Source organism: Gasterosteus aculeatus, chromosome 7 (genome assembly GCF_964276395.1).
Source record: "Gasterosteus aculeatus chromosome 7, fGasAcu3.hap1.1, whole genome shotgun sequence".
NCBI lineage: Eukaryota > Metazoa > Chordata > Actinopteri > Perciformes > Gasterosteidae > Gasterosteus > Gasterosteus aculeatus.
Window position 1 is genome coordinate 22,178,080 of NC_135694.1, and position 22,319 is coordinate 22,200,398.

The following is a 22,319-nucleotide window of genomic DNA, read 5'->3' on the forward strand; positions in this document are numbered from 1 at the left end:
ATGAAGTTGTACTTATGGGCATGAAATTGGTTACATTTTAAAATATTAGGGACACTTTTTCAGTTGCTTCAGATAACAGTACCTGTCTATTGGCAAAACCAACACCAGCGTTAAATAACACGGGCTCCTCACGATGTGGAAGTGATTAAGATGACCCTTTTTTTTTTATCTAAGGGCATTTATCTAATGCCCATCTTAAACTAAATTACAAATACACACATTCATTGAAAATAATATACATTTATGTTGTAAAGAAATATATATTTATATATGAATATTTATTTGTATGTTTTGTTGAACAATAAATAACCAATAGAACAAAATCCTGACGCACGCATGCAAGCAATGTTTCAGTTTCTTCAACCTCTTTATCATTCAACATATCTTACACTCATAAATATAGACAGCATCAGGTATACAGTGTGTGCTATTGTATACAGTAGTAATGTGAAGCAGAGAGCCACTTTATCAGAGCACCTCAAACAGCGTGCGAGGACACAGAAGTAAAAGGGGGTCTGAACCTCACAATCATACACTTTAAGTTAGGCACAAGTGTGCGGGGTCCAATAACTTCCAACATACAAAAAAAAAGAAAAACAATTAATATTGCAACAAGTGGAAATGCTTTTGGGGTTTATAAAAATGTCACGTTGAGGAGTCTGAGTCCGGCTCATGACCTGTCAGCTCTCATTTTTATGTCTGATATGTTTTGGCATATTATGAAAGAACAAGGCACGTTTCGGTTAATAATCCAGCAGATCTGTGTTCAGAAGGGTAACCAATTCCTTTATATAAAAAGAAAAGGAAAAGCCAGTGTTCAAATACCGAACAAACTCACACATGAATACACACAAAACACGTGTACAACAGATGAACAACAACCTTACACACCATTTAAATAAATATGAACTGTGAACTGAATCAAAAATAATACTTAGTACGGATGGAAAACGTTGACAGTTTTTCATTTTCAAGAAAACACTTTCATAGAAGACACAGTTTATGGTATCTTGTCTTTCCTCATAGCGGGTTTCAACAGTTATTGCCGTAAATAAAGCCACTCAAAAAGCAATGACATATGAAGCCCCGAAAGATCAATTCCCTATAATAAAAACTGTGTGTGTGACCTCCCATCTCACTGTAAGACACATTTGTCTTTGTTGTTATATTTCTGCCTCCTCATCTCCAGACCGCGTTCTAGACGCTCGTCCTCCTCCAACGCCCTGCAAACACAAACACCTTCATCAGCCCTAGAACCCTCACCCAGTATTACAATCATTTACACACAACTATGAACCCCCCCCCCCACACACACACACACACACGCACACACTCACCCTCTCTCCTTGGCGTCGATGTCTCTGATGATCTCGTCCCGCTGGTTGACCAGAGACACCAGCTCTTGGAGGAGCAGTTGCTCCCTCTGCTGCTGCGTGGACGACTTCTGCCAGTCTGCAGGAGGAAAGGCAGAACTTTACGTAACGGTTCCGAATGCCCCCCCGGTTCTTTACCCTTTTGTGTTTTGACTGGTATTAAATGAGGGTTTAAAACCTAATTCAGCTTTACTGTTTAAGAAAATAAAACTGTTGGGTAAGAGACTTAAAATCCAGCTGTTTTACTGGTGGAGAACAGCAGATAGGACGCTGACTGGTTCCCAGTGGGGGAATGTAATGAAATACATTTAAAAAAAATACATGTACTGTATTGGTTTTAGTTATATTTCTTCCATCTCCGTTGGTTACTAACCTTCTATAGCCATCATCACCCGAAGCTCCCTGTTCAGGAGCACAAACCTCCTCTCCAGATCTTGCTCCTCTTGTCTGCAGACACATTCGATAATGAGCACAGGTAAAGCAGAGCACATGCTGGCGCATCGTTGGTGTGCAGAGACTTCTTACAGTAGCTCCAGGTTGTCTTGTCTGCGTATCAAAGCATTCTTCTTGTTCACCAGAGTGAACCACTCCTGGATCAGCCGTTCTTCTTCATCGCGGTCGCTTCCTGTATGAACGGAAGTTTGTTTGCGTTTGAGGGAAACCTCACCGACGCTTCCGGAGTCCTTCCTGGTTATTCCTGAACGACTCCGTAGATCTTCCACCTCGGGGCGACTCACCTGTTTCCATGAGGCTTCGCAGTCGTCTCTCCACCACGGCGGCTCTGCTGTCGATGTGCTTCTGCTCCGACTCCAACGCGGCCAGCTCACTCAGCACATACTGACTGGTGTCCTGCAGACACTGACCACAAGCCACATCACGCATGCAAACACACACACGCCACAATCACACATGAACATGCAAAAGAGAGGAAACGAAGGGGAAGGAGCTCAAAGGAAAGAGGGAGTTGGGGAAACAAAGCAGAAGAAGATGGTCAAAAGATTAGAGAGAGGTACCAGCAAACATGATTGTTTTTCTTTTAATGATGTTCATTTGATGTGATGTGAGAAGAAGAGTCAAACATAAAGAAAAGGGTAAGTAGCAGAGAGAAGTAGGGTAAAATGAGGAACACATAACTGACCATTGTTTCCGCCTCTTGTTTGGGAGGCTGGGTCTCAGTTGCAGTCTGCAACTCTGAGGGGACACGCAGGACCAATCAAAGTGTAAGATGTCAGATAAAATGAAGAGAAACAAATGAGGATGAGGGGTTTGGGCTTATCGGTACTCACCTTTACTATTGTGTATTCCTGTCTTTGTGTCATCATCCTGGACAAGACAAACATGGAACTTAAGAGTATTACAAAGGGTGATACATTAATACATTAAGCAAATGGCATTTGGTGTTTTTAAATATTGTTTTAGAAAATTATATTACATTTTAAACATAACAGCCAGTTATGGTTTAAAAGAAAGTGTCACCTGAGTCGGTCCAGCTTTGACTGCTTTGGTAACCGACCTTGGAGGTGGCACCGGGGTTATTGAGTCCTCCGCTAAGAACAGACATGAGAAACATCAATTTTATAAATAGGCTTGAAATACTTTCTTCTTTTGTTTTTCTCGGACTTTTGTCTAATTGTTCAACTGAAACCATCACGACTCATCACAACCGCCAATACCTTTCGATATGGACCGGAGTCGCAACTTATCCGACTGTACGATTTGTTACAACGAACCCACCAAAAAAGTCCGTGAAAACAAACGAATGAATCCTGGTTTAAAAAATACTCAAGGCGTACAACGCGTTTTAAAGGTGGCACGAAGGCTACCTTTAACCAGTCGCTTGGACCTCGGCGGCGGGACGACCAACGCGCCGCTCCGTCCTTCCTCTGAGGTCACTCCTTCGTTCAGTCTGGCCATGCAGAAAGCGGCGGCATCCACGCTGGTGGGGCCGGGACCGGAGAGGGCCGGGCCGTAGCTGGACTGGCTGCTGTTGCGCTCGATCTGCAGCACGCTCAACTCCTGGTGGGTGAAGTGCGAGCGGATCTGGCTGAGGTAGGTCATGACTATGAGCCTGTCGGGGACGGCCAGGAGAACCATGTCGGACGGCTCCAACAGGCGAGAGATGCCCAGCGCCTCGAAACCGTCGAACGCCTGATGACGAAAGACAGAAACGAAATAAGAAACATCAGTTCAGTAAATGGACACTTCTGATGGCGCTTAAATGCTGAATATGAAATTGATTAACGTGAGTCACGTTTTTACCTTCTTGTTGTTCAGCTTGATGTCATTAGAGTGCAACTGGTCAAAATCTCTAATGGGACAAAACAAAGGAAGAACAAAATAGTGTAAGAACAGGTTAACATTTAAAATCATATAGGGCTGACATTAAAAATAACTTTAATTATTGATTTATCTGCTTGTTATGTTCTTGATGTATCAATTTAGGTCTATAAAATGCCACTAACTAGTGAAAGAAATTAGCATTTCCCAAAACACATGAAAAATCGAGCTGAATCGATCGAATCGATCGATGAAGACATTCATTATATAAAATGTAACAATTAAGCAGATCTTCACAGTTGCAAATGTAATTGAAAACCTTTTTAGCTCTAAAATAAAAAAAACTTTAAACAAAGATCGAAGCAGAAAGAGGCGAAAAGCTGAAAAGTTGGTTGTGTTTGTTGGCTTACACTTTGTCTGGATGGAAATGATGTAGGATGGAACAGAAGGCCAGACCGTTTCTCCAGGAAGTGCTGAAGTTGGTGACCTTTACCCCCCGGTACCCGTTGGTGATGTTCTGACACCACTGGAGCAACGACTGGCTGGAGTTCACCAGGCCCTGCGTGAGGAGATTGAGATGTGAGTGATTTAAAAAGCAGGTTCATGTGCACCGAATGTTTCATTCATCAGAATTAGCATATTTACCTCGGCTGCATCGTCCTTCCCGTCGGCCTCCTCGCGTATCATTGCCGCCGGGTGAGGAGACTTAAAGTCACAGGTTTCTTCTTCCGGCAACGTGGGGAGCCGAGATGCCGTCATCTCGCAGTGATGGGGAGGAGTGACGGCTGGATCATCACTGGTGCGTCCGCTGGAGGCGTCGACAAGCTGTGAGGGCGGCTTCTTTTGCCCACCATCAGGGATGTCGGCGCATTGGCCTTTTGGCCTACGAGGAGACGGCACATAAACAACAGACACCAACGGGTCAGGAATATCAAGGCACCAAAAAAACAGCGACGAGCGAGAGACATGCGAGCTGTTACAAGGAACATACAGCAGAGCCTCCTGCATCATTTACTCATCACAGGTGCGCCACGAGGATGAATCCAGAGTGCTTTGGATGGGACATTTTGTGGTGTCGAGTGAATGTTAGTACTGTCATTTAGCATGCTGATGTAAGCGCTCAGCTTAATGCACATCTTCAGCCTCACAAAAACTGACCTAAAGGCTCTTCACAGTATTGTTTTCATACGTACTGAAAAGAAAGCATGATGCTTATTACAATAGCACAATTTCATTTTGTCTTCACATCATTTTACTTCATGTCAAATTGTTCAGTTAGTGTCCAGATCATTTTTGCGACTTAAATCCAAGACTGCATTTCTGCACATCCCATACAAACACAAAGCCTCGGGGTCATTTCCTGTTGCAGCGCAGCTTGACCGCCCATGCTGACTTACACGTCCTCCCCTCCCTCCTGATTCTGCTCCACCTCGTTGGCCCGTGGCTCCTCAGCCTCAGTTAGGGATATTTCACAGTATTGACCGTGATCAACAAGCTCTGTGGCGTCACAGTCAATATCGCGGGGGTCGAGCACGAGGAGCTTCATGCCGCGGGGGCCGGGGGCCGGGGACGAGTCACCTGTCATCAGATTGATTTTAGCCAACAACAGCCTTTCCTCCTGTTGGAGCATTTGCTCTTTGGTTTGTTGGTTGAGATCGGAGGTGTGTGTTAGTGTGTGGAGGCGGTTCATTTGTGGACTGTCCCTCTTTGTGGTCGGCATATCCTGGTCTTCTTTATCATCCCAGATTTCCAGATTCTTGCGTAGCTCTGTGGCTATTTCAGCCGTTTTTGTGTCATCGTTGATTTCACTCGCGTTTATCCCCGTCTGCGTCTTTGAGTGTGCGTGCACGCCGGCAGTGTTTGTGCTCAGAGGAAGTGACCAAGACACCACAGACGATTGAACAAGTTCTCCCTCCTCATCGGCCGCTACCTCCAGGCCGTCCCCAGCGTTTGTGACATCATGATCCCTCTGTAATTTCATTGGATGTGTTTGTGCTCCACAATGCTGTGCAGTCGATTTGCCTTTAGTTTTCTGACTGTTTTCTTCCTCTTGATTGGACACTGAAGGAGGTTTGAGATGAGTATTTAGGTGACTGGGAGCTGAGCTGTGGTAAAAGGATTGGAGGAGAGTAGAGGGGGCCGTCTGGGTAACAGCTGGGGATGGGTGACCTGGGCTGAAGACAGAAAAGGAGAATTCAGAGCTCAACCTAAAGGCTGAGGTACTTTTTTAAACAGCGAACAGCAACAGATCCTTGGCATGACCCAGTCCCCTCTGGCAACATACGACCATTTACCTCACGCGGGCAGAAGTGCATATCAGTACAAAGACACACTTAGTTGTTGCAATACTCAAAACCAATGAACAGGGCGCAGCAAAGCAAAATCTCCTGAAATCTCCTAGAGATTTAGTTTTTTATATACCTATTGTTGCACAAGTTTGACGGGACAGAGGTGTGGCTATGCAAGATCGTACCAAACTAGCAAAAGAAAGCAAAACACCTATTATGAACATAGTCTACACTCCATGGTATCGCAATATCCAATGAACAAATCAATCCACTTATCCATGCACCATGACGTGCTAAAGCTGCAGTGAATACGGAACAAAGGGACCCGGGGACACGCGTCGCCATGCCAACACAGACAAGACAACTCTCTTAAAAAAAGACCTGCATCCTGCCAAGGCCAAACACGAAGAGTGGATGAAGGACAGTAATACTTAGTATTGTTTCCGCGCAGATACAGCGGGTGAAAGCCTTAATTATTAGAGGAGACGTATACACCACAAATGCACACGCATGCACACGAGTGTTCTGATCCACAAGACGCAACAAGCAGATCTCCTTGGTTACTCATCGCTCTCTCCCTGCAGCTATCGCTCGCCCACCCTTACTCACCCTGCTTCACCTTCCATGTAGAGCTCAGCCAGCCAGACCGAGCCAAGATCTTCCTGTCCTCTCTCATACTCCACCTCCTCGTCCCGCTCCTCTCTCAACCACACTGGAACGGCGCCAGATGTCCAGTTGGATTTGCCTTTCTTAACTGATCCTAGAACACTCTTATTCAACACTTTCTTGGCAGCAAAATCCTCGGGTTTGACTGACGGGGAGGGGGATTTGCTTATTGGTGTGGGTGCAGGGACGGAATCAGCAGGTCTGGATGAAGCCAGTTGGACGGTATCTGTTCTCACTGATTTGGGATCAGACTTGTTTTCAGGCTGATTTTCATCCACCTGTATCCTCTCATCATACGCAATATCATCCAACTCCACTTCCTGCAGAGGAGGCCCGCTTTTTGATTGGTTGTTCATGACTTCCTGCAGCGATCCTGAAGCGGAACAGATCTGTTTCTCTCCTTCGCTATCCTCTTCCCTTTGCCTCACACCATGCTCCTCTCGCCTTTCCGGCTCTCTCTTCCTCGTCTCATTTCCATCCTCAATGTGCCGTTTCCTTTCTTTCTCTTCCTTTTGATTGCTCGTCACCGCCTCCTTCTCCTTTTCCAGCCTCTTTGTCTCACTCTCCTCTTCCCTCTCCATCTCTTCTCCCTCCTTTTCCAACCTCTCTGCCTGGACTCTCTCGCTCTCCTCCCTCTTGTTTCCCATCATCTCTTTTTCCCTTTTCTCCCTTTCCTGCTCTCTCTCTATCTCCTGCTCGCTTGCTGCCAGTCTGAGACTTGCCACCAGACTCAGCCCGTGTGGACGTTTCTGAGTCAATCCAATCTGGTTACTAATGGCCTGGCTTCCTGTCCCGTCGGAGAAGGCTGTGGGTGGAGAAATGCCGCCGACGGCGGGGATCAGCGGGTCGTCATCTGGCTCGGCGGAATGCAGAGTCGTTGCTTCCACTCCGCGAGAAGGTGGCTGACCGTCTTCACTTGTACGCGAGCGTTTTGGGCCCGCAGGGCGATGTGAATGACCTGCATCAGCGGGTCCGGTTCTCTGCAGGATGGAGGTCACTGTCTCGTAGCTAAAGGGACAGAGACGAGGGACAGGACATCTCTGAGACAGCTCTCACCCTAAACCTCACATGACCTCAGCAGACTGTGAGGGGTGTGAATGAAAGCCAGTCAGTATGCTTGATTAAGTGGCTCTTTTTTCTCAGACTTTGTTTTGGCGCTCGTCCAAAACACACAGATGTATTGGTGCTTGCTGCACTGAGAACCACCCCAGGATTTATTTTGACTTCATTTCGCACAACACTGAAGCCCTCTGGGATGATTAAAACAACATGACCAGAACGCTTGAAAACACATGGTGTCTGGTGCCGTGTCGCCCAGAACGACGATAACGCAACTAGCCTATATAGCCTATGAGCACGTTGTGTTCAACCATTTAGACGTGTTAGGCCAAATGTAGCAGGACCCTACCAGAATTACTGCCATGGATATAACGTAATAACTCATCAAATTATAATAAAATGTCTTTTTAAAGCAATTAATATAATGCATGATAGGTAAGCAATAGTTTTAGAGACGGTGGGCTTTTATCTATAAAACACTTGAAGTTGACTCAGTCAATCATGCAAAACATTATCTCTATTTATTTTAAGCAGTATTTGTATTTTATTTAAGTTATAGTGCTATGTGTTTCATCGCTCACTTTTCAGAAAGATATTTAATTTATAAAGTCAGATAGGCAACAGGCAGGCAGAGACTCACCCTTTACACAACACCCCAACTACCGCTGTCATGAAGCCAGGCGGCTCCAACGGCTGCTCTGTAACAGCCTCTGAGTGTGCACATATCTGGGCACTAACACACACACGCACACAATATGTACTCTTGTAAGCTCTCATAATGTCCATTTACAGCCAGCCTCACAGCATAAACAGTAGAACAGCATCAGAAGAGGTTGATTGCAATAAAGCACTGGTTAGGCTGCAGAACACAGAGGAATGTTAATCAGCAGTACAGGTGTGTGTGTGTGTGTGTTTACTTGTGTGTGTGTTTGCATGTGGGGGTTTCCAAGCAAAAGCAGCCGTGCTGCGACGGAACCGTCACTACTGACTCACCCCCCGGTGACGCCACTCGGCTCGTGCTTCTCATCTTTTCCTTCCTTGCTACTTTCCGTCAGTCCCTGCGCTCCAGTCTCGGCTGTGGTTTCCTCCACCGTCGCCCACAGCTGCTTTTCTGCCTCGCACACTGGGTCCTTGTTGTTGGCGATACTCTCCCGACCACCACTCACAGCCTCGGCTGGTTTCTCCTCAATTGCTCCCTCCTGTCGTGGTTTCTCTGACGTCTGCAGGCCTTGTTTTTCCCGCTGTGGTCCTGGTTCTGGTTTTGAGGGAAGCAGCCGCTCCAGCGCCAGAGACGTCCCGTCGGCTGTCGGTTTTGGGGAGACCTTTGGTGAGGTTCCTGGTTCCAGGATGGGTCCCGTTGGCTCTTTGGGCGTCTCTTTAACTGGTGGTGCGTGAGGTTCAGCAGGAGATGCGACTGCGTGATGTGTTTCTGTGTCTTTTACTGGTACTGGTTGGTGTTCCTGCCCGACATCGGCGCCCACCTCAGCAGCATCTTCTCTTTGAGAGCTAGAGGAAACAGGAGGACAGAAGCGGGAGGGGTAACAGTTTTACATTTGCTACCCGCTACATCATTGACAAGGCAGATCAGCTAAAGCAGACAGGGGAAGATAAGACAGAAAGAAAGACAAAGCAGACTCCCCTCGTCCATTCTTACCCTCTGCACAAACCCTCCTTTGCAGAGATGTTTTCAAATGTATCATTCTCACTTCTCCCTCTCGGCACTTTCCACAGAGGAAGCTCTGCGTTGGACAGCCTCTGTGGAGGTGGCACCAGGGTCAAGACCTCTAATGTGAATGGTTTATCCTGAACATTGGCAGGTATTGTCTTTTCTGGGGTAACAATTTTTGCCCATGAACCTTCCTTTAGAAGGGAGGGTTGCCCAAGACTGGAATAAGTGGAGAGAAAGGAGGGGGGGGGGGGACAAGAGGGGCAGATTGAAGAATTTCAAAGAGAAAAACAGAAATAGGAGACAGGAAAGGAGAGGAGGAAACCACAACAAACCACACGTAACTCGAATGCATTTGCATGTTTAATAAAAAACAGCTTTTAATGGACAAAAGACTGTATTTTAATAACACATGCCCACAAAAACACATTAGAGACGCAAAAAGTGCTGGTAAATACGATCTAGTTGTATGAGGCAAGAGGCAATCAATAATTTGGGATTGATCTGCTCTCCCCTAAAACAACATAGATAATCAAAGAAATATTCTGTGAGGAGCATCACAAAATAATCATTACAGAAAAACAGAGAACTACTGATTGAGCCCAACTTGATACCAAGTTAATTTAAAGAAACTTTCTGGTAAATAGATTGTATTTACACATTTAAGAAAGCGAATGACAGCCATTTGATGTGGGGAAATAAAAAATGGTACTCTTCACCGCGGTGATGTAACTCACCGCTCGTTGGTGGCGGAGCTCGCTTTATCAACTGACTGAAGGGTCATCTCTCTCTTTTGTGATTGGCTGAGATTTTGTGGAGGCAGCCGCTCGGATGCCACACAGGTTTTGCCTGGAGGAAGGAGGCGGGGGCCGGGAAGTGGAGTTTGTGTTACATCTTTGAGAGCCGAGCCGGTGAAACTGAGAGGAGGGGCGACCGTGTGTGCGTTTAGACGAGGAACTGGCAAAGAAGGAGAAACAGTTTTCATCTGTTGTTTATCCTCGTCGGACTTGTTGGCCTCCGGACTGCAGATCGGAGCAGCGAGCTCCTCGCTCCTCTTGTTCCGACCATCTTTCTTTCGTCTCTCTGTTTCTTCATCCTCTTGCAGAAGCCTCTTCTCTTCCTCCTTCAGTTTTTGTTCTGCTTTCTCTTTCTCCTCTAAATGTCTTTTCTCCTCCTCAGCCCTCTTTTTCTTTTCTTCCTCCTCCTTTTTTTTCCTCTCATTTGCTCTCATTTGCTCCTCTTTCAGTTGTCTCTCTGTTTCTTGCTGCTTCTTCAAGAGTGCCTCCTTCCTCTTCTCCTCCTCCTCTTTACACCCTTTCTCCTCTGCTTCTTTCCTCCTCTCAATCCTTTCCTTCTCCTTCTTTAAGAACCTCTCCTTCTCCTTTTCCTCTCTTTCTTGCTCTCTCTCCTTTTCCTCTTTGAGCACTCTCTCCTTTTCTTCCCTCCTCCTCCTCTCCTCGGCTTCTTTCCCCCTGTTCTCCTCCTCCTCCCTCCTCTTCCTCTCAACTTCTTCTTCCCTTTTCTTCCTCTCATTCCTTCTCTGTCCCTCCTCCCGCTTCATCCGCTCCTCTTCATCATTTTTCTTTCGGTCCGCCTCCTCTGTCTCTCTTCTCTCTTCTTCCTCTTTCATTTTCTGTTGTTGCATCTCTTTTTCTTTCTTTAAGCGTTCTTCCTTCATCTTTATCTGCTCTTCTTCTTCCAGCATCCTCTTTTTCTCTTCCGCCTTCCTTTTACTTTGCTCCTCAAACACTCTCACCTCCTCCATCCTTTTTTCCTCCTCCTCTTTCATTTTCCTCAAGAATCTTTCTCCCTCGAGCCTCCTCTCTTCCTCCATTCTAAATTTGTCCTTTTCCTCTTCCACCTCCAGCAGTCTCCTCTGCTGCTCTCTTTCCCTTCTCTCCTCTTCATTCCGCTTCCTCTTGTCATCATCTTCCCTCAGCTTCTCTTGTCTGTCTCTTCTCTCCTTCAGGAGTCTCTCCCCCTCACATTTCCTCCTCTCCTTTTCTTTCTCGACCTCCTCCTCCTCCCGCAGGAGCCTCTTCTTCTCCTCCTCTAACAGTTGCTTCCTCTCTTCCTCATATTTTTTGCTCTCTTCCTGCTTCTGCGATATTACCCTTTGCTCTTCCTCCTTCCTCCTTCGTTCCTCCTCTTGTTTTTTCTCCCTCTGCTTCTCCTGCTCTGCATTGATCATCACCTCCTTCTTCATCGCCGCTCCCTCTAACTGCTCCGTCAGGGATGGCTTTGCTCCACCCACTTTTTCATAGTTTTTCTGCAGACTGCAGAACAGATAAACAATATTACTTAATCCTAAATATTTCTGTGTGTGTGTGTGTGTTCATTATCAGCACCACCAGTTCACATTTTGCAAACTCATTTTTTAAAGCTCTGGACCTTGATTTTATCTGCAAATAATAATACTCACCCCGGAGGACACCTTTTGATAGTATCTCTCTTAGAGTTATCCTCCTCCAGAAACAGGCCCCCTGATTCTTGTCGCTGTGACTCAAATGACTCGAAGGTGATGTCAGGCTTTGCCAGAGGCGGCTTTTCGGCCTTAAAGGCGCTAATAACATCCACCTCATTAGTTGGTGTTTTCAAATCAGTTTCTTCCTGAGCATTTGGCTGTTTGGAAGTGATAAATGCTGCCACGACATTGGTGGAGGGCTGCTGAGGGGTGGAGCTCTCACTGCAGGAGAAGGGCCACGGAGGGGGCGGAGCTATTATCAGCTCTGAACGTGACTGGGCAGGACTGGAGACAGAAACACCGGAGGTCAGGCTCATGAGGTGAGTGGGCGGGACTTTACGAGGCTGACCGTGCAGGAGGTGGAAGCAAGATCTTATGTGATTTTACTGCCGTGCACAGGAAGGTCAGTGCAACAGGAAGCAACACACTCGGCCACTGTTAGCACACGTTAGCATCAGGAGTGTACACGCACGAAGCAACCATGAGGTCTTGAGCAATAGTTTGACAAATCTTCAGAACAACAAGTCATGTTGAACTGTTGCTCAACCTCATTCGCGAGCTGAGGCACGTTTGCCTCAGTCAGCACTCCGATGAGTTAGCTTGGGCCATAGTGAGTTTGCCATGATGCTGATCGATACATGATTGGATAAGAGGCATAAATCCATAGATTTGGAGCGCAAAGATGCATTCGGCTGTATGTCAAATATGAAGCCACCTTCCTCGTTGTGTTATCATATGTTTGCATTCAGAGTGGGAACATGCTAGTCTTGCTCTGTACAAAAGCATCAGATTTTGGCAAAATATTTACTTTTTTCCTTTAACACGATGTAAAAATGATGTCACTTGCCTTGAGTATTTTTTGTACAGATTAAACTATGCTGTCAATTGTTGTCATTATGTAAATTAGTCAACTTTAAAGGTATGGGTAGGGGGATTTTGTTGCCTTTGGGTGGAGACAGGCTTACTCTCTTCCCCGTTTCCTATCCATGTTTATTTATTTTATGTCTAATGCTAACTTTCCCCCAGTTGTAGCTTCATATTTCATGTTCTCATCAGAAAAGTTGACCAGAGAATTCTACAAGAAACTATATTCTTTCAAGCATTCATGCAGTTTCAAGCCGGTAGCCCATCAAGTGTCCCGAGTGTCTCAGATGTGCTCTAAACACTTTAAGACGCCTCTTCAGCTATGTGGTCTGGTGACACATTCTCTCTTCACACACTGATTCAGTGCCAAACATTTAACACTTCTAATGATCCCACACAAGCAATCTAAATTGAATCACTCACCTGATAGTTGCTGATTTATTTTTCACGGCCAACTGTGAATCCTGGGCTGGTCTGCTTGGCTGGTTGGAGACTCTGATGTTGTCCACTGACTGGTTACTTTGAGGAGAAGCCTTGTCCCGGCTCAGAAGGCTCTGAGTTGTTTCCTTATCCACGTGAGTGAAGGGTAAGGTTGGGCCTATAAAGAGCAAAAGCACATGTTACTATTTTATGAAATTTTCCAATTTTCACACGTCAAAGAGCATGAGGTGACTGACAGGAGAGTGTTTCCTGAGTTGGCCGATGTACCTGACTGAGAGGAGCTGATCGTAGCGGGAGGAGGTAGAGCGAGCTGAGGGTGAGGAGAGGAGAATAAAACTGAGGTGGAAAGAGAGGAAGAGCGATGTGGGGGAGAGAATGGAAGGGAGGCGGTAAGGGCCGGAGCTGCAGGATCACAGAGGGCATCAAGGTCCGGACTACTCAGCAGGGGGACAGGGGTGATGTCGCTACCAGATGTCAACCACGTCCCCTGAGCACCTGAGCAAAGCAGGGAGGAAGGGGAAGGAAGATGAGGCAGAGAGGGAAACAGGGGAGACTAGCTGAAGGTTTATGCGTAAGGGAAAAAATGGTAAAATAATAAAACATGACATTTGTTACCTGACTCTAAGGTACTGAGGTGAGTTTTGGGGAGTGCAGATGACTCAAGAGGAGGTGCAACAGCGTAAAAAGGAGACGGAGATGAGGGTCTTCCAAGTGATTTGACAACCTGAGGTCTGAAAATGTGGCCACGGCCTAATTGAGAGGACAGATAATGGAAGTGATTTAAAGGGAAACATAGGAGGACAGAAGAGAAGAAGAAGATGTCTTTATTCCAGACATTCACAGTAGAGACGGACCAGAGACTGAAGTAAGATCATCAGGAGTTTGATCCTCCGGGGGGCGCCGTTGATTTGAAATAGGAACTGAGGAGACGGGAGGAATAAAGAGCAGCGATGAACAAAAAAAGGAACAAAGACCAAGTAAGAGGGGAACAGCACAGATAAATCCATATTATGTATTTTACTAATTGCATTGCACCATCACAGAAAAGATCGGTATTTCTCAGGAAACAAAACTTTCCTTGGTTCTTGCCGGAGGTACTGCAGCAACGTAAGGAAAGTCAGATGCTCTAAACTCTGACGTCATGACAGACTGATCTCCCTCAAAGCACACGTACTTGTAAAGAAACATGGACATGAAGACAAGGTGAAACCAAACCAGCAAACACCAGTTAGTGGAAAGCATGCAGCATGCCTGTCTGCCAGCCAGCCACATCGATACCTTTTCCTGAGGATGGCTGGAAGATTCGGGGCAGAGACGGAGGCTGAGAGAGGGTCCGGGTGAGTGGCGGGTGGGCAGGTGGAGGCTCAGAGGACAGGGTGGGCTTAGATGGAGAGGAGGATTTAGGGGCCAGTGGCTGAGAGGCAGTAGAGGTGCTCTGATGGCTTATAGTAGTGGATACAGTGAAGGAAGACATTTGGGGAGCCGGGGAGGGAGACGTGATCATTGTCTTGGGTGATGACAATGCAGGGGAGGGAGGTTTGGGAGGGAACGAGGGAATGCCAGCTTCGGAGGTACTGGGCGGCTTCAAAGGCAGTGTGGAGGGGGGCACTGCTGAAGCAGGCTTCACTGACACAGACCCAGAGGGTTTAGGAGATGGAGGCTGGATGGTAGAGGAAATGTCTTGGGCTGGAGTCGCGATCGTGGGTGCTTCGGGAAACTTGGGGGACGGATGATTTGCAGGAGACACTTCAGCGAGAGGTAGGACAGAGTGGACCATTCGGACCGGGGGAGCAGCCTCTGCGAGGTGTGAGCTGGGAGGAACAGGTAGTGGGTCAGGAGAAGGTACAGCCTCAAGGAGAAGAGGGTTTGATGATTTTTTATGCTTGGATCTGGGTGAGGGCTGAGGGGAGGGGCCGGGGGAAGGTTGGATCTCTGACTGAACGGAGGAGGTGGGGAAGGAGTGACGGCTGCGGCGGGGCGACGGGCGAGGAGCAGTAGGTAGAGGAGGGCGGGAGAGCACTGCGGGGCTGGGAGGACCATCACGCCAACAGGCTGGACGCAAGGATGGATGAATGGATGGATGGATGGATGAATGGATGGATGGATGGATGGATGGATGGATGGATAGATGGATCAGTGAAGGGAGATTTTTTTGCAGAAAGAGAAATAATGAAAAAGACAGGAAGGGAAAGGTGAATTGAGAATTAAAATGAAACAAACTGGGAGTCGATGACATTTCACTAAAGGTGAGTGAGCACATCTGTGGTGGAAGGTACTGTACTTCATTGCAGTTTTGACGTACTTTACTATTCATTGTTTCCAATTTCTAATACTGTATACTTTTACCCAACCATAATTCAGAGGGAAATATTGTACATTTCCTTTTTGTTTGACAGTTCTAAACGTTGTGTTTACATACTGTAAGTAGTAACTATTTCATTTTTTGTTAATAAATGTATTTATATTTCCATCCTGATCAAATATTGAACTCAAACAAACTTTTACGCAAATTAACTAATTTGACAATATTTTTAACTTTATATTTTCCACGTGCAGGAAATGGCTTTTCAAAATAATCATTATTACTATTGTTGTTCAAAAACAAGTATTATGAATTTAGATATTTTTTAGCTCGGCAAATAAAAAAACAACAACAATGCTGCTCACATATTAAAATGTGGGTTATTGTAACAGGCCTGAAAGCGCCCAATCTGCATAATCAGTATACTTTTGTTACCCTTGAAGTAACTGTACTGAAGTAACATTTTAAATAAATGCTTCAGTTTTACTTTTACTATTTTTGTCTTCTTTGAAGAACTGACACTGATAAAAATGTAAAACTGAAAGCAAAACAACTAGATAGGGGATTTCACAGTAATGCCGCTCTGGACAAATGAACCGTCACGTGCCATTGTTGCATGAAAATGTCATGCCTCCCAACAAAACATCCAAAACATGTGTGGCATTTGTCATCACATAATTGTCAATAATGTCAGGATGAGAAACATGTGGCATGCAGAACAAATAGCATGAATGTGTGAATTACAGTTATATAACCTGAGCCTTCCACTGACACACAGACAGGGCGAGAGACTGTTCCCATCCACACCTGCTCCTCTCTGGCAACAGAGACAAACAGCAGGAGCAGGTGAAACGAGGGGCAGGAGGAAGCTACCTGAGGCTGGAATAGTGGGTCCAGCGGAGTCTCGCTTGTCAGGCGGAGGGGGAGCCGGGCGATTTGGGCGAGTTAGTGTGTGTGAAAGGACTGCAGTGGCCAGAAAAAGCAAAGAATGACAGGAGGAAAAAGAAGGAAGAGGAGGAGAGATTGTCAGAAAAGTAAAAACCTCACAGCGAAGGCCACAGAGAAGAAGCGGCGTTTGTCTAAGTGGACTCACCTGAAGCGGTGAGCGACTTCTTCTCCTCCTCTTCATCGCTCTCATTGAAGTCGTCCATGTTGCCGATATCTGTGGGCTTGACGCTCATCAGGCTGGCCAGACTCTGCATGTCTTCATCCCTGAGGAACAAGAGAGCAAACATTCGTCCAAAGGTCTTTCCTCAGTGAGCATTAACACATTTAAAAACTACTCCCAAAGAACGACTTTCCGAGAGCAAACCGCTACTCACGTGGCTTTCCCCTCACGGACGAAAACGCACGACAGCGACAGCTTGAGCGTGGCCTCCACGACTTTGACGGAGAGCGGCTTCAGCTTCAGCGTCAGGTCGGTCTGGGTCGGCGTCTGACTGGCGAATCGCTTCAGGTTGATGTCAGCCGATGCCAGTACCTTACGATGCCCCTTGTTCTCCTTCACGCGGGCCGAACAAACACAGGCGTGATCCGTCAAGGGTTTTCAAGCATTTAAATTAAATGAAAAATTGCACGCAGAGGCGGAGTAGTCAAGAGACACTTACACCCTCAATTACGAATGTCCAATCTTTGTCTTCAAACTCATCGGTATTGATCTCCTGAAGAGGTGAGAACAATAATTAATTTTGCGTATACACCTGTTTGCTGTTTCACACACACCTTCTTGTAAATGTGGCCATTTAAATGAAAGCATGGATGGATAGTTCTGGTTGCGCAACATAGTCTTGGGTGTAAATATCTCGCTTGTGTTTACAGCATACATGCATGAATGAGACCTTCTCCTGCGTACCTTCGTATTTCTGTTTAACTGAACGCCTGTGTACATACATATGCATTATGTATCTGTGTACATTCAGCGTGTTGTTATTTCCAATATTTATCTATGCAACTCAAAATAAGAAACTTGCCATATCAATGCAAAAGAATATACAGTATATTATATTGTAACTCGATTATTAGATTTTGTTAAAGTTTTTGTTTTGAATATTCTACCTTTTATTTTTGTTGTTTGACTCATGTGCAACTTGGCTTGTGTAACACTGCAGTATGCATTTGGGATGAATAAAGTTCTCCCGTCTCTAGTTAGGACCCCTCGTTCTCTCTATGGAAGCATCTGCATTGGATGTATTGTCAGTCTCCATCTTCCCTCTAACTGCTCCTGTTTGTGTGAGTGTGTAGTAAACCGCTCCTGTTTGTATGTTTGGAGTAAACAGTGTCTCCTGGTGTGTTGGTACCTTGAAGAGTGTAACAGAGATGTCGATGTTCTCTGGGACCGGCCACACCACCATGCCCCTGTAAGGGTTTTTGATCCCAGGCTGCCAACTGTGCAGCTGCAAAACAAACAACATGGTGAGACGGTCAGTCATGACTTTTACTTTGGTAAATATAGCAATAGTGAAAAGGACCTGCATTTAAAATGTAATTTAAGCAATAATTTGGGTAACAACATATTTAAAGCACTACATATGTGTATTGTGTCACCTGGTAACAGTGGAGATCATTTTAAACCTCACTTATCACCAAGTAGTTTAATTTATAACATAATTTGTTGTTAATTAGATTTTGCTTTGATAATCGGAATCTGCAAGTAAGTCATTTTTTAAGCTGCAAAATAAAAGCACTGCAATTAAGTCTGAATTCCCATGAATCAAGTAGAATACACATATAAAGAATCGGAAAATGGAAATTAGTACCTCAAAATCATCCTGTAGTATCGTACTTAAGTAAATGTACTGAGTTATTTTCCACCTCTGCAGACTGTGCGCGTGCCTCTGTGTGTATTTTTGTGTTTTTGGTGGTTTAGTGGTTTCACCTTGGAGCACATGCGTCTGTTCCTCCTGGTCCACACCACCCTCAGCTTGTCCGGTTGCCTACAGAAACCAACAAAAAACATAAATCAGCACAAAGGTATCACATTGTGCCTCGTGTTGTTTCTTGATACTATCAGGACACGTCGTTTTAAAAACAGCCTCAGAGAAAGGACAATAAATGTTGATATATTTGAGCTTCATTCATTTGCGTCTACAAACAAAGTGGATATCACACAAAAAAGAGAACACAATATCTTGTGAGTCACTGGAGGATAAAAACACCTCTGGGTCAAATCCAAAGCTTTGAAATGTGCAGATGGCTGAGATCTCATTGGTAAATTGATTGTGTGCACAGCATGTGAGCATTTCAATCAGCTGTTTATTCGTAGTTAGGCTACTCAATGTATTATATGTGCGTGCCTTTATTTTTGTATACGTGTGTTGGTAACACTTGTGTGTTTGTTTTCTCAGTCCTCTCTGGCACAGGAAGTGAAATGGAGTCATGTGTTTGAATGTGAGGCGTGTATCTTGACAGGAAGTAGGAAGCTCCTTTACAACAAAACCCCCACAAATAATAAACCAGTACATAATAATAATTTGTAATACTTTCCAAATCTCACCACATACTCTAAATATATATTATCTTTACTTTTGAAACCCCTTCCTGAACTAGTGAGCTTAGTAACTCAGCAATTTACATGAGCAAGTGTTAAGGAGTGATGCAGTTGTCTAACATGTAATTACTGTAATGGTGTTTGGTGTTTAGTCATTCAGTAGCCAAATGTTTAGTCCACAGCTGACAGAGACAAAGATCACCCGCATCCATGTTGAATTGTTTTTCTTCTAAACAGCATACGATTCTGTTCGTAATAGCACTGTAAAAATAGAACATGTAAAATAAATGAACTCGCTCAATGAGCCCAGCTCGTGTTTTGGTCACAAAGCACTCATTGTGTTACTGTAAAAATAGCCTGTTGCTAAGTCTTTAATTATATCTCCGCCAGTGAAGTGGGTTCTAAGTCTGTCAACATCAGACAGAAACATTTTCCTTTAGTATAGAAACGTCCATGTCCGCTTATCTTTGTCCCCTCTGTATGTTTATCTCCTCCGCGCCATGTTGTAAGTTGAATATCCTTTGCTTAAAGCCATCGTGTTAAAGTCCTTTCTGAGGCAGTGGAAACTAGATTGTGAAGACAACGTTGCCAGTATTATGGAAATGAAAGTTGATGTGGTGCACTACTTGCACATTTTAGAACATTCTGAATGCACCTAAAAACTCCTTCATTTCAGATCCCAGCCTTTGACCTGCAGGCGCAAGGTGAAAAAACCCCAAACTGCTGAAACCCTGCAGGCTGTCTTCTTCAGCACGCTGGAGGGAAGGAGAACCAGAACCAGGCCCGCAGGAAGCACACTATTTGAACCGGCTGCAGTAAAAAGAGGGATTTCATAAAGAGATTCTGATGGTGGGAAACACTGCTTTGGGCCACAGGGCTTGTTTGTTTGTGCTGAGTTTTAAATGCATCAGAGTAACAAGCGCGTAAAGGAGCGACAGGTTCTAAAAAAAGACCAATGGATCAAATCATAGCACTAGTTTAGACCACCCCGGAACACAAATATGTGACTTGTGAGGCACTTTCAACCCGCTTGTGAAAAAACAGGATGTTGGAGTATCTCCGGTCTTTCCTTCTGACCCTGGTAAAGTCTTATCAACTCTGATTTCATCACGTGTGGAATAGTCACTCTTTCTTAATCGCTCCATCCCTTCCCTTCTATTTGCACAACAGCTTTCCGCTGCTGATCAAACTCTGGTTGACAACAAGCTGCTTACACAATTACGCCCCACTTCAGAGCTATCTGGACAGATAAGACGCTTTTAGAAGCCTGATGTTTTTTGTCGGAGCAGAATAATGCTCCTTGCTGCATCACCTCCCAAATGTTTTGCACATGCAGGAAATTGCACAAGAGGGGGAAGCCCTCCGAAGCCCGAGCTCTACAAAGTAATTTGGTTGAAATGTGAGACAAACGATTTCTATGGCAAGCACAACGATACACGACTGCATATTGATGTTGGACGTCATACTAAATCTTGCTCACGATGGTCCACACTTGGCCCGTGTTGCCTGCCTGTAAACAACATAAACAAATAAACACTATATGCCATTCACTGTCATATCAGTAACGCCCACTGTTATAACGTATTGCATAAATATGTGTTTAGATAAAGGATCGGTCGTTAAAGAACAACGATCCCCTCAGAAGGAACCGGTGTAAAGGTTAACAGCAACCACGCCGATGGGCGCAGTGGGAATCGAACCCGCGATCGCCGTGGAGCCGCTTTGCCTCAGAGAGGAACGACTTCATCCGCACCAGCGTAGCGGAAAGCCGCACAACACGAGAATGCTGTTTCACATAATAACACACTAAACCTGTTGGCGGAGTCCCTTTAAGGTCACACAGTGGAACAGGAAAAACAACAACAACAACTCCTGATCAAAATAATTAGAATGATCCAAAACTCACCATTTCTTCGTGCACTCCAACACGAGTTCCTGGTATGAGGCGACAAATTGAAACTTTGAAGCTTTTTTACCCACGCGCTGCAGTCTTTTCCACACCGAAGTCATAACTCCGGTGATGTCTGAAACTCAACACGCAGGAGGAAAGAAAGAAAGAAAGAAAGAAAGAAAGACTCCGGCTTCTCGTGCGCAACAAGTATCCAAGTCCCTTAAAAGGACCTCTTCCTCTTATTCTTCCTCTTCCTCTCCTTCCTCTTCTTCTGCTGCTGATGGCAATGGACTTCACACAAGCTGCGACTTGCACTCTTTGGCGATAAATCGATTCACGCCCAGAAATGTGGCGAATTGAAGAGACGTGGAGAGCTGACAATTAAGTAAGAAGCGGAGAGGAGCCGATTCCGCCCTGCTGGCTGTCATTCAAACGGCGACCATTGACAAGTCTCTCCTCTCTGTCTGTCCGTCTGTCTCCGTCTGTCCGTCTGTCTCAGCCAAGCCTTGTAAAGGTCTCCTTTCAATGACAGCAGTCTGTAACCGTGAGACAGGCAGAGAGAGAGAGAGAGAGAGAGATAGAGAGAGATGCAAAGACCGTGAGGTGATACAGCAGTATGCAAAATGTCTTCGTCTTTGCTGCTCTGTGTGTGTGTGTGTGTGTGTGTGTGTGTGTGTGTGTGTGTGTGTGTGTGTGTGTGAGAGAGTCAGCAGTTTTTACCTGCAGACTTTGATCCTGTCTGTCTGTGTCACTGCAACGGGCGTATCAGACTATTTCACACAATCACCTCTGCAGGTGTAAAACCAAGCAAGCTGTAATGCATCTGTCCTCAAGTACAAAAGCCATTGCTGTTTTTTTGTTGTTGTTTCAAATTGGGAGTCACTTCCTGAGGCACTTTCTGAGTTTCAGTTGCTTCACTCACTGCTGCCTGGAAACGTGTTTCTTCCAGTTAGCTACAGAGGAATATTTTCCATGTCGAGGGCCAGTTAGTGTGTGTGTGTGTGTGTGTGTGTGTGTGTGTGTTTAAGCCAGGTCAGAGCACAGGGATTTTCCTCAGTGACAGCAGGAGTGTATTTTTAGGAGGGGAACAGGGATGGATGGATGGACGGAGGCAGCTGGGTGGAGGGCGGCAGCAGCTGGAGCAACTCTCTCATGACTCAGAGTCGGTCTAACGTTACAACGTGGGTTGATTATTCAGAGGTGCAATTATTGCTCTCGGTACCAGCTCGAACACGGCTCCCTGTTCGCCGACGCGTACGTTCCCCCGTAAACGGACGGGACCGCCGCGGCCTTCTGTACGTACGCCGACCTCTTACGAGGATCCTTACCAGCAGCTCTCTCTCCCTGTTGACCTGCGACCATTAATGCTCACTCAGACAGCTGCCACGGTAACGGTGTGGAGGGATGATAACAGCGAGATGGTGATGAGAGATGGGCAACAGAGAAGAACGAGAGAGAGGCGGAGAAAGCAAAAGGGGACCAAATAGAGAAGAGACAAACAGGTGAGAAGACGCGCATTGGTGACGGAAGAGACAGAACCA

At 45.7% G+C, this 22,319-nt stretch overlaps 1 protein-coding gene across 25 annotated transcripts; it reads right to left on the reverse strand.

Annotated features, from left to right (window-relative positions):
* Nucleotides 1-259: 259 nt before the first annotated feature.
* Nucleotides 260-21,750, reverse strand: LOC120821745 (EH domain-binding protein 1-like protein 1). Of its 25 annotated transcripts, XM_078105189.1 has the most exons (32): nucleotides 21,499-21,750; nucleotides 20,794-21,314; nucleotides 18,276-18,333; nucleotides 17,698-17,793; nucleotides 17,008-17,061; nucleotides 16,723-16,901; nucleotides 16,494-16,612; nucleotides 16,274-16,363; nucleotides 14,377-15,150; nucleotides 13,953-14,018; nucleotides 13,714-13,848; nucleotides 13,366-13,593; nucleotides 13,081-13,255; nucleotides 11,752-12,078; nucleotides 10,067-11,605; nucleotides 9,318-9,548; nucleotides 8,657-9,169; nucleotides 8,304-8,396; nucleotides 6,548-7,612; nucleotides 5,048-5,824; nucleotides 4,296-4,533; nucleotides 4,061-4,209; nucleotides 3,633-3,681; nucleotides 3,197-3,521; nucleotides 2,850-2,920; nucleotides 2,660-2,696; nucleotides 2,512-2,564; nucleotides 2,111-2,231; nucleotides 1,899-1,998; nucleotides 1,747-1,820; nucleotides 1,338-1,452; nucleotides 260-1,223 (listed from the first exon to the last, which is right to left on the reverse strand). In XM_078105189.1, exons 2-32 carry the CDS (start codon nucleotides 20,895-20,897, stop codon nucleotides 1,136-1,138), a joined length of 8,043 nt encoding a protein of 2,680 aa, XP_077961315.1. In that variant the 5' UTR covers nucleotides 20,898-21,314; nucleotides 21,499-21,750; the 3' UTR covers nucleotides 260-1,135. The 25 variants fall into 25 exon arrangements, with proteins under 25 accessions (XP_077961315.1, XP_077961316.1, XP_077961314.1 ...); XM_078105190.1 differs by lacking the exon at nucleotides 21,499-21,750 and having other exon boundaries at nucleotides 2,111-2,222; nucleotides 20,794-21,453; XM_078105188.1 differs by lacking the exon at nucleotides 21,499-21,750 and having other exon boundaries at nucleotides 20,794-21,453.
* Between the last annotated feature and the right edge of the window lie 569 nt (nucleotides 21,751-22,319).

What these genes read in the sequence shown, in the direction of transcription:
- LOC120821745 (XM_078105189.1), bottom strand. Translation starts at nt 20,897, where the DNA reads ATGACTTCGGTGTGGAAAAGACTGCAGCGCGTGGGTAAAAAAGCTTCA. An exon ending in GTTGGGGTGTTGTGTAAAGG is followed by an intron (nt 7,613 to 8,303) that starts GTGAGTCTCTGC and finishes CTGTCCCTTTAG; the next exon opens with CTACGAGACAGTGACCTCCA. An exon ending in CAGGAGGGAGGGGAGGACGT is followed by an intron (nt 4,534 to 5,047) that starts GTAAGTCAGCAT and finishes GTCTCCTCGTAG; the next exon opens with GCCAAAAGGCCAATGCGCCG.